The sequence below is a fragment of the Xenopus tropicalis genome, chromosome 9, assembly GCF_000004195.4.
Source record: "Xenopus tropicalis strain Nigerian chromosome 9, UCB_Xtro_10.0, whole genome shotgun sequence".
Classification (NCBI taxonomy): Eukaryota; Metazoa; Chordata; class Amphibia; order Anura; family Pipidae; genus Xenopus; species Xenopus tropicalis.
Window position 1 is genome coordinate 36843179 of NC_030685.2, and position 20335 is coordinate 36863513.

General features: G+C 38.7%; 1 protein-coding gene across 4 annotated transcripts in view; it reads right to left on the bottom strand.

Annotated features, from left to right (window-relative positions):
• clec16a (C-type lectin domain family 16 member A) overlaps positions 1 to 20335 on the bottom strand; it is a 157624-nt gene that overhangs the window by 81623 nt on the left and 55666 nt on the right. For all 4 annotated transcript variants that reach the window (XM_004917946.4, XM_002939183.5, XM_004917947.4 and 1 more), the window contains exons 13-18: positions 18228 to 18328; positions 10178 to 10300; positions 9650 to 9759; positions 5099 to 5143; positions 2856 to 2906; positions 2268 to 2396 (exon numbers count right to left, since the gene is read on the bottom strand). In XM_004917946.4, coding sequence (XP_004918003.1) covers positions 2268 to 2396; positions 2856 to 2906; positions 5099 to 5143; positions 9650 to 9759; positions 10178 to 10300; positions 18228 to 18328 — 559 coding nt within the window. The remainder of the gene's footprint in view (positions 1 to 2267; positions 2397 to 2855; positions 2907 to 5098; positions 5144 to 9649; positions 9760 to 10177; positions 10301 to 18227; positions 18329 to 20335) is intronic.

Sequence of the window (20335 nt, forward strand, 5' to 3'; positions counted from 1 at the left end):
TATCAAAAGCAGTGGATAGGTCCAGGAAAATGTGAACTGAGTAGTGTAATTTGACTCTGGCAGTCTGGAGATCATTTGCCACTCTACATAAGGCTGTCTTCAGTGGACTGCGCAGGCTGAAAACCAGACTGCATAGGGTCCAGCTGATTATGGGTGCAGAGAAAGTTAGTAACACAAGAAAAGACAAGACATTCCAGGAGTTTAGGGGTAGGAGAGAGACCAGATGAGAGTTATGACAGCATGGGCCCAGTGTAGCCTTTTTAAGAATGAGCTTGACATGGGCTTGTTTGAATTGAGAGGGGAACATACTAGAAGTCAGAGAGGAATTGAATATGTGAGTAAGAGTTAGGGCAAGGGCACACTGTTTTACTAATGACGAGGGCATAGGATCCAGTAAGCAGGTAGTAAGCAGACAGGGAAAGGAAAAGCTGAGAAACTCTGTTACAAGATTAAAGGAGCTGAAAACAGAAAGAGGAGATTTAGGAAGGTTGAGATTGTTGGTATCTGAAGGTTGGGAAAACTTGTTGCGTAAACAATCGATATTTTGATTTTAAAAAAAGTCAGCAAAGTCCTGGGGAGTATGTTCAGATGTGAGTGATTCATTAGGTGAAAGATGAATATGGGTCAGATTTTATTATTATTTTCAAGTGTATTATAGTATGCTTGCTTGGTCTGGGAAAGGGCAGAATTTAAGGCAGACCATAAGGAATTTAAAGTGGAGGAAGTCTGCTTTCACATGAGATTTCCTCCAAATGTGCTCAGCAGTTGTTACATTTCCATTTGACTTTTGCCTTTCTGTTTGTCCAAAATGCCAGCTTCCTCCACAGTCACTACTTCCTGATCCTGGCAGGCTTGCAGCCCTGACATTTAAATAAAAAATTTGGCCACCTTTAGTCAGGTGTCAGCTGCTATCTTGTTAGACACAAATGCCCAGTGCGGTCTACTAGTGGTCTGCCTCATACGCAAAAGCACTGAAATCACAGAACATCGGAGGACAGCTTTACCATTATGGTGCTATTGCACCGCTATAACTGATATTAAACTTGTAGATAAGCTTTCACTAAAATATATAAAGTTGGATTTTTTTTATTTCTTAGTAAAGTCTTAAGGAATGCCTTCCAAGATTAAGTTAAATTCGTCCAGGCAGTAGTCGATATCACTTAAATATGTGTAATAAAAATAGCAATTAGCCCAAAGAGAAGAAGCAGGTCCAGGAAAGGAAGCTGACATCAGCAAGAGAGGTTGAGGACAATCTAAAGTACTTTTGTTTTTTTCCCCTTTTGTTGCCATATGTTGTACATCAAAGTAAAATAATTATTTCTAGTTCAGGCTGTTATTTGTTGCCTTGGTTACAATCCTTACACATCTCAGTCAAAAAAAACCCTAAATTACTTTTAAATTGGTCCTAGATCTTCAGAATAGGATTCTAGGAAATTGCCTGCTCAATAACAAGGGTGGGGGCAGCTATTCTTGTCAAGAGGGAAAAAATAAATGCTCATAATGCAATCATTCAGATGGGTTTTCCTAGAAAGGTCAAGAATTTTCCAGAAACAACCTATTGTAGTTTGAGCATGAAACAAATCACACTGAATATACAGTATACAGTAGAGATGGATGAATAGACATTGGTTATAATTAAGGTCGGCATACTGAATAACGGCAGAACAATAATGCATTATACTGTCTAAGTAGGAGTAATACACTTAATCACCCCTGTAAAAACTGATTTGACAGGACATTGGCAATTCAAGGGCTGCAACAGAAAAGCATATTGTTACGCTTGTGTGTGAGCTAAAACACTAACATCTTTGCATGCACATAGTTTTTATTCTGAAATATGGGCCAGATTCCATTGACAGACAAACTCTATTGGAGTTTTCTCCATGAGAGAATATTACATAAAAAAAAATATAATCTAATCTATACTCATTGAAATGAATGTGGCCCAATATCATATGATCCATTTATAATTTACAACTTCTTTACAAAAGAGAAATATCTCAATATACATATGGATATGTTGTATAGTAGGCCTCACAAGCTGCTCTGCTTCCCTTTAATTTAAGTCATAGAACATACTGTATTAGAAGAAGCCTGACTATTAATCATGCTTGGAGTTATCAGAATATCAGAGCCAAAAAGCATGTTTTACATACTAAAGAGCAATTTTAAATAACATTTTTAAATGTAATTTTTTTTTTAATTTAAATAACCACCATTATGTAATGTGCAACCTTCGGTCTCATAGTTCTAAAACAGAAACTTACTCTGCGTGTTCTTTCCACATCTCCACAAGGTAATCGCTTCACAAAATCGATGCCAGTGAGGGGTGTTCCAGTTGGTGGTAGCAAGATAGATTCATCCATCATCAAGTATTCAACATTCAGGGGTTTGCTCTAAAAAAATGTAGATTTTATAAATATATAAAGGTTTGTATGCTGTAAGGAAGATGGACATAAATATATACACTATGGGCTTAATTTTCTGACACTGGTGCAGTTTAAATAAGAAATATTGAGTTTTTAGGAACTAATCCCAGATATCACTACAACTGTTAATGTAATAGCAATAGAAAGAATTAAGAACAAATAACTAATTACAACACATACAGGAGAATTGAATCTAATTAGCATGGCCAAAGTACAAGCACGCAGTATAAGGTGAAAGAAATTAAATCTGTTAAATTGCATAAGAGAAAGCATTAAATTAGAGACCACAAACAACAAGTGCATATTGCTGTAAAATGTAGCTACCCTAAATTTGCACAGTTGCCCCCTCAACGTTTTAAGCTCACACAGACACGTTAGCTATATGCTTTATTTCAAAGATTATAAATAACAATTTCAGAAACTCACGGTCATACTTCTGTACTCATCTTCGAACATATCCAGAAAGATTTCCTCCCCCTTAAAAAAAAAAGAGAAAAAACTATTAGGGCATTTTAAGAAGTATACAAAAACCTAAAACTAGGAACACACTGGGGAGTGCATAGGATTTCTAATCTTTTTATGTATTTTGTCACCATTGCACCCCAACCTAGCAGAACCCTGAGCCAATACTTAACTTGCTGTGACAGCTATCACAATGGTCTCATAAAGCCTGGGGCCCTCATGCTTAAGATAAATTTTGTAAGCTTTACAGAAATATAAAATCAAGCAGGGAAAGAAGCAAAGTAACTACTGCATAGAGCTAAAATTATCAGAAACTGATGGTCCAATAGCTTGAGATCCCTGCCCATGCTAAACATGGAAAATGCGTGCCCTAATCAATTAAACAAGAGAAACCAAGCAAATATAACCAATAAAATCCAACTGTTTGTTCCTATCCGTTACAGGACAAGGAAACACGCTGCCAGTTTTTATGGAAAGTGCCTTTGACTTCTACATATGGAGTTTTTCCAACATGCTACCTGATTGAAGGTAAAGGTCATATTGCTGCCGGATTCCTGTTCTTCCAATGTGCATAGCATTCCTTCATTATAATGCACCAAAAACAGCCTGTTTTATCTACCCCAAGGCCACCTGCCAGTAATGGATTTCTAATATTTATAATAATTCTGGATTGATACCAGGAAAATATACTGTACTTTATTTATAAGCTGTGTTTCCTTTTCATTTATTTTGTATAAATATAGCCCATTATAAGAAATGTTTATTTTAAGTATTTCTCTTACATTTACAGTAACCCATGAAAATTAAGTCTATTATTCAAGGGCTGTGATTCCAGGCAATCAACCTTTATGTGTTCCAGAAGCAACATAAAGGCCATTACTTATAATAGAAATTCATTTCCGCCAATTACTGGTATGTTTTGTGCCTTTAACCCTATATAAATGTTACATTGGCCCCCCTCCTCACACACAAGAGCACACATGCAAACTGTCAAAATCTCCCATGCGCCCAATCCCCAGGGCTCCAGGTAGCAATCAATGATGTGATTCCAGATGGCAGCTGGGCAACATGGTTAAATGTGTGCCACTGTAGGCCCTAGCCTTTGTGGCCATTTCACATTACTGTGACTGAGTAACAATCTGGTCTACAGATATCACTGCTGATTCTATAGTGGGCCAATGTGGGGGGGGGGGCTTAAGGCTCAAAAGGCTGCTGTAGCACTGACTTGAATATCCACCTTACAAAATGGGTTTTTCCACTGGGCACCAACTAGCATCAGGTAATCAATACAAAAATTAAAGGTACCATTTTGTCTGTAGTTTTAATTTCATTTCAACAATTTCTAAACTTTTTCTCTTTTTTTCAAGTCTGTTCAGGGGAGTATGCTGTCTACAACATCCCCCTGCCCCTAATTCCCTTCCCTGTCCTTCCTCTACACAAGCCCCAGCCTGCCCTCCCACACAAGATGATTTTGGCCTGTGTGTGCTACACATAGCAGATATTATGTATCTCCATACAGGCCCGTGCCTGGGATAAAACACAAGTGGAGGAAAGCGCACAATGGTTTGAAAACTTGCTTGTACAGGAACAAGGGGTAAAAACAAAAGCAATTAAAAAGCAGAAAATACGAGAAGTTCAGGAAGTCACTCACCATAGTTACATTAGTAACAAATATGAACATTGATGGATGAAAAATCAGCCCCTAAGTGTCCTAGCAAAGGCTCTTACCAAGTTCACTTGAATATATCAAAAACTATTGAAATTTTATATCTTTTGCCTTGAGCCCACATTTTGGAAGGTTTTGTGAGCTCCCTCACCGATTACATGGTAGGAAATAATGCAGGGTCTGATTGCCTGTTACAGAAAGTAGTTTGAACAAGTTTGGTTAATTCATTGGATAATGTAACATAGAATGTAAAGGTGCCCCTGATATGTGTGTGCCTCATACAAGCCAGAGGACAGACTTTACTATCTGTACTTAAAATGTAAATTTTTCTGTATTGTACTACAGACTACCACTAAAGTAAATTTTTCATGAAAAGTGTTTTACACATTGGCTGTTTTATATGTTGACTCTGGCAGAGAACTACACTGTTCTGAGGTATAGTTTCCCTTTACAGTGGAGAACAAGCAGATCAATAAAACAGTCAGTTTTTGAAACCACTTTATAAGAATATACATATGATTTAATAGCGAGGAAATCACACCTTGTAGAAATGTCGAAGTAAGTGTACACTTTCTTCTCTTGCACCCTGCAGATAAAAATGAAAGGAAAAAAAAAGCATGTTTGTAATTTCAGAAACAGGGTAAACTACTCCGTAATGTATATAGTAAGTTGGTCTTAATGTATACCATAGCACTGCATGATCGTAAATGCTGACCTACATGGGTCATTTAGGAAAGATGCATAGGTACTATATAACAGTGCTAAAATAATGCTGCAGAATTAGGTATCTATTAATACTTTGTAAATGGTTCAGTTGCAAGCGCAACCTGCCTCAAACCATATACTACACAAAGCGATTTGTTTTTAACTTGATGGATAGGAAAAATCTGAGCACAAATCCTAAACAAGTTGCTTGCTGATTGTGGTGACTGCTTTAACTTTGCCACTCACTATAATCATTTGTCACTTCCTTGTAAGTTTTTTTACGAGGCATTTATATATATATATATATATATATATATATATATATATATATATATATATATATATATATATATATATATATATATATATATATATATATATATATATATATATATATATAAATAAAAATGCCTTGTAAAAAAACTTACGAGGCAGTGACAAATGATTATAGTGAGTATATATATATATATATATATATATATATACACAGTGGTGTGAAAAACTATTTGCCCCCTTCCTGATTTCTTATTCTTTTGCATGTTTGTCACACAAAATGTTTCTGATCATCAAACACATTTAACTATTAGTCAAAGATAACACAAGTAAACACAAAATGCAGTTTTTAAATGAGGGTTTTTATTATTTAGGGAGAAAAAAAATCCAAACTTACATGGCCCTGTGTGAAAAAGTAATTGCCCCCTGAACCTAATAACTGGTTGGGCCACCCTTAGTAGCAATAACTGCAATCAAGCGTTTGCGATAACTTGCAACAAGTCTTTTACAGCGCTCTGGAGGAATTTTGGCCCACTCATCTTTGCAGAATTGTTGTAATTCAGCTTTATTTTTGGGTTTTCTAGCATGAACCGCCTTTTTAAGGTCATGCCACAACATCTCAATAGGATTCAGGTCAGGACTTTGACTAGGCCACTCCAAAGTCTTCATTTTGTTTTTCTTCAGCCATTCAGAGGTGGATTTGCTGGTGTGTTTTGGGTCATTGTCCTGCTGCAGCACCCAAGATCGCTTCAGCTTGAGTTGACGAACAGATGGCCGGACATTCTCCTTCAGGATTTTTTGGTAGACAGTAGAATTCATGGTTCCATCTATCACAGCAAGCCTTCCAGGTCCTGAAGCAGCAAAACAACCCCAGACCATCACACTACCACCACCATATTTTACTGTTGGTATGATGTTCTTTTTCTGAAATGCTGTGTTACTTTTACGCCAGATGTAACGGGACACGCAGCTTCCAAAAAGTTAAACTTTTGTCTCGTCGGTCCACAAGATATTTTCCCAAAAGTCTTGGCAATCATTGAGATGTTTTTTAGCAAAATTGAGACGAGCCATAATGTTCCTTTTGCTTAAAAGTGGTTTGCGCCTTGGAAATCTGCCATGCAGGCCGTTTTTGCCCAGTCTCTTTCTTATGGTGGAGTCGTGAACACTGACCTTAATTGAGGCAAGTGAGGCGTGCAGTTCTTTAGATGTTGTTCTGGGGTCTTTTGGGGCCTCTCAGATGAGTTGTCTCTGCGCTCTTGGGGTAATTTTGGTCGGCCGGCCACTCCTGGGAAGGTTCCCCACTGTTCCATGTTTTTGCCATTTGTGGATAATGGCTCTCACTGTGGTTCGCTGGAGTCCCAAAGCTTTAGAAATGGCTTTATAACCTTTACCAGACTGATAGATCTCAATTACTTTTGTTCTCATTTGTTCCTGAATTTCTTTGGATCTTGGCATGATGTCTAGCTTTTGAGGTGCTTTTGGTCTACTTCTCTGTGTCAGGTAGCTCCTATTTAAGTGATTTCTTGATTGAAACAGGTGTGGCAGTAATCAGGCCTGGGGGTGACTACAGAAATTGATATTGAAATTGAAAATTGAAATTGATAAACCACAGTTAAGTTATTTTTTAACAAGGGGGGCAATCACTTTTTCACACAGGGCCATGTAGATTTGGAGTTTTTTTTCTCCCTTAATAACGTAAACCTTCATTTAAAAACTGCATTTTGTGTTCAATTATGTTATCTTTGACTAATAGTTAACGGTTTTTGATGAGCAGAAACATTTAAGTGTGACAAACATGCAAAAGAATAAGAAATCAGGAAGGGGGCAAATAGTTTTTCACACCACTGTATATATATATATATAGCATAGGAAAAAATATCGCACTCACAGGTCTTAATTGAAGAAAACGATGATTTATTTTCACAGCATACAACTGACGTTTCGGCTGCTTCCGCAGCCTTTCTCAAAGTGAACAACCAGTAAATTCCATCCACCATTTAAACCTATTATGGCGCCAAAACCACCTGATGACGTCATACAACCCAAGAACGTTACTTCCCCCTCCCATACAGAAACAAAATAAAAATAAATTGAATAAAAACCTTCCAGTGATATCTACAGGTAAAACACACACAGTAAGGAGCCAAGGAAATAGAAATAGAAAGGAGAAACCCACCAAAATTGTGTAAAATTGCATCTCCTCAGTGTAACACATAACTTACGCCGGCTGAACTATAACTCACCATAGTAGGGTAAAGTGACTGTTAATCGGGAACATCGAACAGTAACAGTAGTGAGGGGCGCAAGTTCTCAATGGATCGCCACAGACTGTTTCTATATATATATATATATATATATATATATATATATATATATATATATATAGCGAACCCAGGGTGGCACTCTGCTTCAGCTCTTAGCTCGGGTGCAAGGTAAATGATTTAAATATCCAAAAAAGACCAGCAACACCGAGTTATATTCCAAAAACAATCAATTGTGTATTAAAAACGCATGAACAGCCAACGTTACGTTTCGGTCCCCATCGGGACCTTTCTCGCCTTGAGAAAGGTCCCGATGGGGACCGAAACGTAACGTTGGCTGTTCATGCGTTTTTAATACACAATTGATTGTTTTTGGAATATAACTCGGTGTTGCTGGTCTTTTTTGGATATATATATATATATATATATATATATAAAGTTCAAAGTATCGGCACTCACCAACCAAAAACACCAATGTCCGGGTGCTGGCACTGATTTTTATATATTTTTTATTATGAAACTTTGATACTCAGTTAACTGTATGTCTTTTATAATTTTAGGTCCCTGATGGGACATAATCATCACAATAATAGGCACAAGATGCTGTATAAACTCAACGCATCAATTTGGGTGACTTTATGCACTTGATAGGGTAGATATACTGTCACAGTCTTAGTAATGATGTTTTAGTTTTAAATCTCATATGTGCACATAAGGGGTTAACTGAGTCTAATGTCATGTGTACACCGATTGGATCACGTTAGTATTTAACTATCCACCTCACTTCCTTAACACTGTCCTGATGACGATCCGGCATGGATCGAAACGCGTAGACATTTGGGTCTAAATAAACTTTTTTGTCTTTTATTTTTTCTTGGAGTGCTTTCTGCGAGACTTTATATATATATATATATATATATATATATATATATATATATATATATATATATATATATATATATACACATACATATATACATTCCAATTGACAATGCGCACTCCTCATTCTTTATAGTTCATTTATTGTTGCATTAAAAACATCCAATGTTTTTAATGCAACAATAAATGAACTATAAAGAATGAGGAGTGCGCATTGTCAATTGGAATGAATATGAGCTACAACCATGTGCAGCACCCTTGAACTGGATATGGAGTAAAGTGAGTAATGGGAATGCGGACCTAGTGATACACTATATATATATATATATATATATATATATATATATAGAAGTCCAAAAATTGGGTGCACACCAGGATATTTTTTAAAGATTAAAACGTTACTTTTATTTAAACATGCTGTTAAAACAGGCCAACGTTTCGGTCTACTCCTAAGACCATTATCAAGACCCTTGATATATATATATATATATATATATATTTATTTATTTATTTTTTTATTATATATTTTTTATAGAGATTTTTTTTTTTACTCAGTTTTCTGTCTGAACTTGGTCTCTCATTCATTATTTTGCTTAATTTAATGCATAAAGGAAATACTTTTGAAGGAGAAGGAAAGTTAAAAATGACTGGGGGGTGCCCCCCCGTAATTGTAATCACTTTCCTTTTACCCTGGGCTGGTGCTCCTTTTAGGAGAAAACCACACCAGCCCGGGATAGCTGGGAGGGAGCGATTCTCTTCCATCTGGATTCAGAAGAATTTAGACAGACCGAAGAGGATCACTCCCTTGCAGCTACGACAGGCTCATGCTGTTATCTCCAAACAGGAGCACCAACCCGGTGTAAAAGGTAAGCAATTACAATCACTGGGGGGTGCCTAACATTTGGTACGCCCCCCCAGTCATTTTTACCTTTCCTTCTCCTTTAATAAAATAGTAGCATGCTGGTAGTAATTACCTCTAAGCAAGCAAGATGAACATCTTTTATAATGCAGCCACTGTCATTTAAAACAAGATGCTTTAGCAGAATACATGTAAGTTCCAAGGTGGCCAGTCGGACTTTACTATCTGTAAGACAAGAAAATATAGTTTATTCCAGTAGAACTAATCTCTACTCTCAGTAGACTCGAAATCTAAAAAGTCTGTATAAAACACTGTATAAAGAGCAAGCAAACAGATTTTTAATGTATGTCACTTTTACTTAAGTGAATAATTAGCACATATATATATGCTCAGTGAATACACTTAGTGCTGTAGTATTTAGTGCAGAGCAAGTAGTTAAATGTTGCATTTTTCCCCTTTTTCTCACATTTATGAAAAGAGAAAACTATTGACACTGTTTACCACAGCTGTAAAATTTAGGAAATCTGAAATAGCATCTGAGTCCCATGACTTGTATAAAAGCACTGGGTATAGCCCTCACCTATTATAAGGTGTTCGGGATATATTTTTTTCTTAGGCCAATTTGCAAACTAAGACTGCATACCTGTCTGAGCTGCTTGGCTCATAATTCTGATAAGCCTTTCTGCTAGCACATGGTTGTAGGTGCGGTTTTCCTGCGAAGGCTGTAGAGACAGCTGGATCCTTTCCAACTTGCTGGGATTTATACCTGACAAGAAAAAGGAAGTTAAACAGTATATTGATGTGGCCTGACTGGGTGTTATGTTTAGCAAGTGAAGTGGTAATTGAGCTATGATTTATTACACCTAAAGTCAGATGCTATAGGAGCATTAACTCTCTCTGGGCCTAAAGAAGTTACACAATTAACTGAACCAAAGTCACCTAGAATAATGCTGTTATTTAAGATACATTTTAAAGAAACAATCAATATAAAAGTCTCTCCTCTTAGTTATGAAATACGGTCTCTTGATGCAGTAATTAGGTCTTAAAACCTCGTCTGTTTCTAAAAATGTCTCTAGTTCAGCATTGTGGAGCTGAATCAGCCAATATGGCATTGCTGGAAAAAGAAACATGTGTTTAAACATAATAACAATTAAGAGAATGAAGATATGACACAAATAGGTCAAGGCACATTTCCATCTAGGCAGGAAGTCTTTTTCTCCGGTATCAGGAATGAATAAGAAAAAAACTTGGGTCAGAGAAGAAGCACACCTATGTGTGTATATATTATCAATAGTTCTAATCTAAATAACTAGCGTGCAATTCTATTATACACCTATCAGTAGTCAGTGCCAGAAAGCCACTGGTGAAGATGAACTGGTAATCAAACATATGTAGTGATTATTCACACTGGATCCACATGTATACAAATCATTAATATTTAGCCTATCACATCATCATCATCGGCTGAGTAAGGCTGCAAATTTGGACCTTGTATCCAGCTTAAAGGTGCAAAGATTTTCACTGCAAGAGTATATATCAAACAAAGCTTGTATTTCTTTTTTACTGCTGGGCAAATGTCACACCTGTTATTTTCTCCACTGGCCAAAAAAAGGCTGGCAGACAGAAAAAAACACAACCTATCCTGCATTCTGTTAACTGCATAGTGTGCACATAGGGCAGAGTTTGACCAAAAAAAAGGAAAAAAACACACACAACAGTGCATTTGTTATACCTTGTGACAATTTTTCAGTTATAGGGAACATATCCATTTAATGCATTACTTTGAGGTTTAGTTCCCATATATAGTACATTATAAAAAAAACAGTGCTTTGGATAAGTCTCTATGAGCTTGCCACATCTTGCCGCTGGGATTTTGCCTATTCCTCAAAGTCAAAACTGCTTCAGCTCCTTCATGTTGAGACAGCAATCTTCAAGTCTGACCACAGATTCTCAATTGGATTGAGGTCTGGACTGGACTAGGCCATTCTAACATTTAAATGTTTCCCCTTAAACCACTTGAGTGTTGCTTTAGTATGCTTCGGGTCATTGTCCTGCTGGAAGGTGAACCTCAGTCCAAGTCTCAAATTACAGGCAGACTGACACAGGTTTTGCTGAAGAATATCCCTGTATATACAGGTCCTTCTCAAAAAATTAGCATATTGTGATAAAGTTCATTATTTTCTGTAATGTACTGATAAACATTAGACTTTCATATATTTTAGATTCATTACACACAACTGAAGTAGTTCAAGCCTTTTATTTTTTTTAATATTGATGATTTTGGCATACAGCTCATGAAAACCCAAAATTCCTATCTCAAAAAATTAGCATATAATGAAAAGGTTCTCTAAATGAGCTATTAACCTACCGTATATACTCGAGTATAAGCCGAGTTTTTCAGCACACAAAATGTGCTGAAAAATGGACCCTCGGCTTATACTCGAGTCCCAGACCCAATGCTAGCAAATCCTGCTGCCCCAGCCAACCCTATAGCGATTCCCACAGCCCCCACCATCTCTATAGCCCACACGCACAGCACGGACAGTCTCTCAAAACGAAACAAGTCAGTCTTACACAGTGGCCGATTTAAAGTTCCTTCAGTCCCAGTTAATGTCGCTCTCAGCATGTCGGCTTCCCACAGAAGCGTAGCGCTGTGATAGGAACCACCTTCTACATTAGCCTGCTACCTGTTGGTGCGCTCCACAGTGGCGCCTGGGGCGGAAGTGACGTCACGCGCCCCTTCAGGTTGTCATGGCGTCACGCGCCCCTTCAGGTTGTCATGGCCTCGTCTTCCACACAGTCACATAGATATACTGTCTATCTATCTATATAGAGCGCACCAACAGGTAGAAGGTCTTGTGGATTACTCAGGCAATCAGCGGTTCCTATCACAGCGCTACGCTTCTGTGGGAAGCCGACATGCTGAGAGCGACATTAACTGGGACTGAAGGAACTTTAAATCGGCCACTGTGTAAGACTGACTTGTTTCGTTTTGAGAGACTGTCCGTGCTGTGCGTGTGGGCTATAGAGATGGTGGGGGCTGCGGGAATCGCTACAGGGTTGGCGGGGGCAGTATATAACTTTTCCCATTACTGTACATGTGACATATTACATACATTACATATATATAATACTGTAGTATATATTTCCTATAGATCCTAATTATAGTTAATCATAATTGATTGAAGTTAAACACATATTATGTGTTTAACTTCAGTCAATCAATAATTACCTATAATTAGTACCTAAGTACAGTATTTCCCATTATTATCAATACTGATCAGGTATATCCATTTCATGTGATCAGCTACTGCATTTCCCACCCTAGGGTAGGCTTATACTCGAGTCAATAAGTTTTTCCAGTTTTCTTAGGTAAAATTAGGTACCTCGGCTTATACTCGGATCGGCTTATACTCGAGTATATACGGTAATCATCTGAATCAACTAATTAACTCTAAACACCTGCAAAAGATTCCTGAGGCTTTTAAAAACTCCCAGCCTGGTTCATTACTCAAAACCGCAATCATGGGTAAGACTGCCGACCTGACTGCTGTCCAGAAGGCCATCATTGACACCCTCAAGCAAGAGGGTAAGACACAGAAAGAAATTTCTGAACGAATAGGCTGTTCCCAGAGTGCTGTATCAAGGCACCTCAGTGGGAAGTCTGTGGGAAGGAAAAAGTGTGGCAGAAAACGCTGCACAACGAGAAGAGGTGACCAGGCCCTGAGGAAGATTGTGGAGAAGTACCGATTCCAGACCTTGGGGGACCTGCGGAAGCAGTGGACTGAGTCTGGAGTAGAAACATCCAGAGCCCCCGTGTACAGGCGTGTGCAGGAAATGGGCTACAGGTGCCGCATTCCCCAGGTCAAGCCACTTTTGAACCAGAAACAGCGGCAGAAGCGCCTGACCTGGGCTACAGAGAAGCAGCACTGGACTGTTGCTCAGTGGTCCAAAGTACTTTTTTCGGATGAAAGCAAATTTTGCATGTCATTCGGAAATCAAGGTTCCAGAGTCTGGAGGAAGACTGGGGAGAGGGAAATGCCAAAATGCCTGAAGTCCAGTGTCAAGTACCCACAGTCAGTGATGGTCTGGGGTGCCATGTCAGCTGCTGTTGTTGGTCCACTGTGTTTTATCAAGGGCAGGGTCAATGCAGCTAGCTATCAGGAGATTTTGGAGCACTTCATGCTTCCATCTGCTGAAAAGCTTTATGGAGATGAGGATTTCATTTTTCAGCACGACCTGGCACCTGCTCACAGTGCCAAAACCACTAGTAAATGGTTTACTGACCATGGTATTACTGTGCTCAATTGGCCTGCCAACTCTCCTGACCTGAACCCCATAGAGAATCTGTGGGATATTGTGAAGAGAAAGTTGAGAGACACAAGACCCAACACTCTGGATGAGCTTAAGGCCGCTATTGAAGCATCCTGGGCCTCCATAACACCTCAGCAGTGCCACAGGCTGATTGCCTCCATGCCACGCCGCATTGAAGCAGTCATTTCTGCAAAAGGATTCCCGACCAAGTATTGAGTGCATAACTGAACATAATTATTTGAAGGTTGACTTTTTTTGTATTAAAACACTTTTCTTTTATTGGTCGGATGAAATATGCTAATTTTTTCAGATAGGAATTTTGGGTTTTCATGAGCTGTATGCCACAATCATCAATATTAAAACAATAAAAGGCTTGAACTACTTCAGTTGTGTGTAATGAATCTAAAATATTGAATATTGGCCTAGAACATAATATTTGTAATTGGATAGAGAACTGGCTGAAGGATAGAGTACAAAGAGTGTTGGTAAATGGAACATTTTCTAATTGGGCCAGTGTGGTTAGTGGAGTACCTCAGGGGTCAGTCCTTGGTCCTTTGCTTTTTAACTTGTTTATTAATGACCTGGAGGTGGGCATAGAGAGTACGGTTTCTATTTTTGCTGATGACACTAAATTGTGCAAAACTATAAGTTCCATGCAGGATGCTGCCGCTTTGCAGAGCGATTTGACAAAATTGGAAAACTGGGCAGCAAACTGGAAAATGAGGTTCAATGTTGACAAGTGCAAAGTTATGCACTTTGGTAGAAATAATATAAACGCAAACTATCTACTGAATGGTAGTGTGTTGGGGGTATCCTTAATGGAGAAGGATCTAGGGGTTTTTGTAGATCACAAGTTGTCTAATTCCAGGCAGTGTCATTCTGTGGCTACTACAGCAAATAAAGTGCAGTCTTGTATAAAAAAGGGCATTGACTCAAGGGATGAGAACATATTTTTGCCTCTTTATAGGTCCCTGGTAAGGCCACACCTTGAGTATGCGGTGCAGTTTTGGGCTCCATTCCTTAAGAAGGATATTAATGAGCTAGAGAGAGTGCAGAGACGTGCAACTAAACTGGTAAAGGGGATGGAAGATTTAAGCTATGAGGTTAGACTGTCGAGGTTGGGGTTGTTTTCTCTGGAAAAGAGGCGCTTGCGAGGGGACATGATTACTCTGTACAAGTACATTAGAGGGGATTATAGGCAGTTGGCGGATGTTCTTTTTTCCCATAAAAACAATCAGCGCACCAGAGGTCACCCCTATAGATTAGAGGAACAGAGCTTCCATTTGAAGCAGCGTAGGTGGTTTTTCACGGTGAGGGCAGTGAGGCTGTGGAATGCCCTTCCTAGTGATGTGGTAATGGCAGACTCTGTTAATGCCTTTAAGAGGGGCCTGGATGAGTTTTTGAACAAGCAGAATATCCAAGGCTATTGTGATACTAATATCTACAGTTAGTATTACTGGTTGTATATATAGTTTATGTATGTGAGTGTATAGATTGGTTAGTATAGGTTGTGTGCTGGGTTTACTCGGATGGGTTGAACTTGATGGACAATGGTATTTTTTCAACCCTATGTAACTATGTAACTACTATGTAACTATATGAAAGTCTAATGTTTATCAGTACATTACAGAAAATAATGAACTTTATCACAATATGCAAATTTTTTTAGAAGGACCTGTATGTAGCACCATCCACCTCCATCTTTCCCTTGACTCGGACCAGTTTCCCTTTTCAGTTGCTGCTGAAAAACATCCCCACAACATGATGCTGCCTCCACCATGTTTCACTGTGGCAATGGTGTTCTTGGGGTGATGGAATGTGCTGGGTTTGCGCCAGACAAAGCATCTTCCTTGGTGGCCGAAAAGTTCCATTTATTCTCATCTGACCAGAGCACCTTCCTCCATACATTTGGGGAGTTGCCCACATGCCTTTTGGCAAACTCAAAATGTGCCTTCTTATTTTTAACGTTAAGTAATGGCTTTTTTCTGGCCACTCTTCCATGTCCAGCTCTATGGAGAGTACAGCTTATTGTAGTCCTATGGCCAGATACTTCAGTCTCTGCTGTTGAACTCTTCAACTCCTTCAGGGTTACCTTTGGTCTCCTTGCTGCCTCTCTGGTTAATGCCCTCCTTGCCTGGTCGTTTTGGTGGGTGGCCATCTCTTGGCAGGTTTGTCGTGGAACCATGTTCTTTCCATTTGAAGATTTGATGGTGCTCTGGGGGGATCCTTAAATATTTGGATATTTTTTTTTATAACCCAACCCTGACTTGTACTTCTCAACAACTTTGTCCCTGACTTCTTTGGAGACCTCATTGGTCTTCATGGTGTGAAGTGGTGTTGAAGCCTCTGGGGCCTACCAGAAAGGGAGCGTTTATACTGACAGATCATCTGACACTTAGATTGCACACAGGTGGACTTCATTTCACTAATTATGTGACTTTTGAAGGTAATTAGTTGCACCGGGACTTTTTAGGGGCTTCATGGCAAAGGAGGTGAATACATATAAACATGACAATTTTCATTCTTTTTTTTTTTACATTCTTTTTTATATGTATTTTTCTCATTTCACTTCAACAACTTAGACTATTTTATGCAGATCCATCACATAAAATAAGATTAAGAAACATTTAAATTACAGGTTGGAATGTAACAAAACATGAAAAATGCCAAGGCGGGCAAATACTTTAGCAAAGCACTGTATAATGTGTGCAAAAATATTCCTTTTTATGAACAACAGTCTGTGTACTTACAATAAGGAGCTGTCGTATTACTTGCCTTAGGTTAGACCTTTCCCAATAAAAAAATAAAACAATTTACATGAGATATTCTAAGCCTTGTGTGTACTTAATAGAGTAATGCTGTTTATGGATTTTGCTTCTTCATCTGAAATGCAGATTACATGGCACAGGGTCAGCATAGAATCACTAAATCTAGCTATGTGATTACCAGGAATTTCTGTTTTTTCCATCAAATGATAGTCTGCTAGAAGATGAAGTGAAAAAACAGTGCCACCAACAGAAAATGAAAGGCAAAAGCAGCAAAAAACAAATAAAACAAAATGGGGCACAATCTAAAAACATGTTAAAAGTAGCACTTCACTAGGTACTGTGGGGGATCAGAGAACTCTGTCCCGTTTCTCAGTCTGTGACATCATCCAGCCTAGCTACAGACTGGGGAGGAACCCGATTGGCTGGATGCCCCAGTGCACGTCTGGGAAGAGGTGTGCTTAAGTTTGGAGCCAAAAATCTAGGGGCGGGCCCAGAGTTGATAAAGGGAGCCTCTGTTGTTTAAGCCAGTTGTTGGAAGAGAGATCCAGAGTGAGCAGCCAGTACAAAGTGTTGTGAGTTCAGACTGAAAGGATAAGAGTCTGCTTGGGAAAGGGACTGAACTGATTTTAGGGTTGGGGGTCTATCCAGATCCAAGTTGGGACTGGGCCCCTACAGCGACTGTGCCAGGAGTGGATAGACTGCACAAGTTCCTCAGAGCAAGATAATCAGCTATCCATAAAGTTGTTTTACATTCTATTTCAACAGTTATATAAAGTTTGATATTGCTGCAAAACTGTGTGTGATTATTCCTTGTGGAAAGTCCGTTGAGGTGTGCTCCTCAGTGTCCACTAGGTGGAAGCACTGCGCTATAATCCCAGTTCCCAGTACTTTATAATTCAAAGAGAATTAAAATCTCCTGTACTAAAGCCTATATACAGCCTAAATTAAGTGAGTGTGCCAAGAAAGGGTTACAGTACTTTTACAAAGCAGAGGTAAAAAAAAAAAAAACAAAAAATAGCAGAACATTTCAGACACGAACATTTAAATACATTAGCTTTGTTTGTATATGACATTGCACATTGCTGCATTCTTTGTATTGTGTCGTATTTAAAAGTTTACAACTTCAGGCTACTTCAGAAAGAGAATGCAGTGTGTATGTTTTCCCCAGCAGCAATTCACATTGCTGCTTGTCCAACAATTTACCAACAACAAAAACATCCCATGTGCCACAGCTGTTATAAGATTTATTAAAGACTCTACTTAAGCGTCTGAAACTGCATGTCACTCACTGTACTTGCATAAGTTAATGACCCTTACAGTGTTGTTCCAAACGCAAACTGTAAATAATATGTATAGAAAAATCAAAGAAAAGTAGGGCTGATCCCTCAGTCAAACCCACTTCTATGATTTAGGGAGGGCATGCCAAATCAGACAAGCCCTACCAACTTTCCTCATCGAGAAAGCTTAACATCAATAAAGACTTTGTTTTTATAAATTTTAGAGATGCCGGCTTGCACCTTACTGCAAATTTACCAATGTTCCTAAGCTTGCATTTATTACGTTACTTTGATCACAAGCCAAGAATTGGCCAAATGTTTAATAGTTACTTACCAGTGTTATGGGTCATTGCATAAAGAAGACACAAGACAAAAAGTGTATAGTAATCATCTTCAGTGCATTCTAGAGTACTATAAACCATGTCTAGGAAGGGCCTGTTAAAAAAACACACATATTTAGAGAAATAGATAGTCTATATTACATGCTACCTATTCACTGACCTTTTTGGGATTTAAAGTATGTGTATTATATGAAAGGGCCATTAAAGCCTAATATTTAAGGGAGAACTAAACCTTATTAAATAAATATGGAGTCACTTCAAATCTTTAAGCACCCTGATGCTACAGGGTTATTACAAATTACACTGGCTCCTGAGGTGCCCTGTAATGTAAACCAGGATTACTTATTGCCTTGTATTGTGACTTTTGTAATCTATATATACATACAGTATACAATACAGTATATTGTGCGTCAGTCCTAAGATGGGAAGCTACTGGGAGCATCTTTAGATTCAAATAACTTAATTGCTAAAGGGCCGTTGTCGCCTTGGGTTTGTACAGAAGCCCAAAATATAATGTGCAGCATTATAACCCTACTTCTTGGTTAAAGGATCAGTGTAAAATGAAACTGGGTAAAATGGTTAGACTTTGCAAAATAAAAAATATTTGCAATACAGTTAGGCAAAAATGTATCTATAAAGGCTGGAGCGGACAGATGTCGAACATAATAGCCAAAACACAACTTCCTGCTTTCAGCTCTCTATGCCAGCGGTTCTCAACCTTCCTAATGCTGTGACCCTTTAATACAGTTCCTCATGTTGACCCCCAACCATAAAATTATTCCTAAAACCATTGGAAATATGTGTTTTCTGATGGTCTTAGGTAACCCCTGTGAAAGGGTTGTTCGACCCCCAAAGGCGTCCCGACCCACAGGTTGAGAACCGCTGCTCTAAGCTGTTTGTTAGTTAGTGACTTTAAGGGGGGGCACATGGGACATAAGTGTTCAGTAAGTTTGTGAGCATGCAGGTCACATTCAAAAGCAAACTAACTGATCAGTTATGTCCCATATGCCCCCCCTCAAGTCACTGATTGGTTACTGACTGCTTAGAGTGCTGTAAAGGAGGAAGCAGAGTTCTGGCCATTATGTTAGACATCTGTCTGCTCTTATAGATTACATTATATAGATTACAACTAACTATATTGAAAATATTTTATTTATTTTGCACAGTCAATCTATTTTGCCCAGTTTCATTTTTACACTGAACTGCTCCTTTAAAGAGATACTGACACCAGAAATTAAACCTTTTTTTTTACATCTATCATAACACTGTCTTTGCATGATCTTCATTTTTGCCATAAAAGTATTTGCCCAATGCTTTTATATTACCTGTCTGATCCCCCATGCTCCCCTATGAGGGGGCGGCCATATTTGTCCAGCAGGAGGCCGTTAGCATTAGAAGCTATAACTGACAGGCTGAGAAGGGACAGTCAGGTTGGCAAAACAGTCAGGTTTAGGAACTTCTAGTAACAATTATTTACAAAAGCAAATCTCTCAGCGAAAATCAATCAACATGACCTATAGTCACCTTTTTATGTACATTCATATTTTGAGGAGTCGTTTTTTAGTGTCAGTATCACTTTAAGCTTTATGTCTCCTTTAATAGCATCCTGCTCAATTGTGCTAAAGCTTAATGACTAACTACTGAACATATAGTAGTTTTATGGGACTTCTCTGTATAGTCTCTCGGGAAACTGCTGTTTTGACTATTTCTTTTTACCATAGATCTACACAATAAGGGCTGTGGCACATGGGGAGATTAATCTCCCCGAAAAACCATCCCACCGGCGAGTATGTAAATCGCTGGTGGGATGGCATCCGCCGCGCCGCGATTTGTCCAAAATCGCAGAAGTTGTGATGAGAGGAAAATCGTGGCGCCGCGTATGCCATCCCACCAGCGATTTACATACTCGACAGTGTGATGATTTTTCGGGGAGATTAGTCGCCCGCGACAAGGGAGATTTGTTGCGGGCGACTAATCTCCTCGTCTGACACAGCCCTAATCCTTCTGTTTCTCTATCAATTATTAAGGAAGGGTGGGGGATCTAGAAAGAAAACACTTTAGCTAAAGCAATTGTTGGCCACAGATTTTGGCTACATTGTTG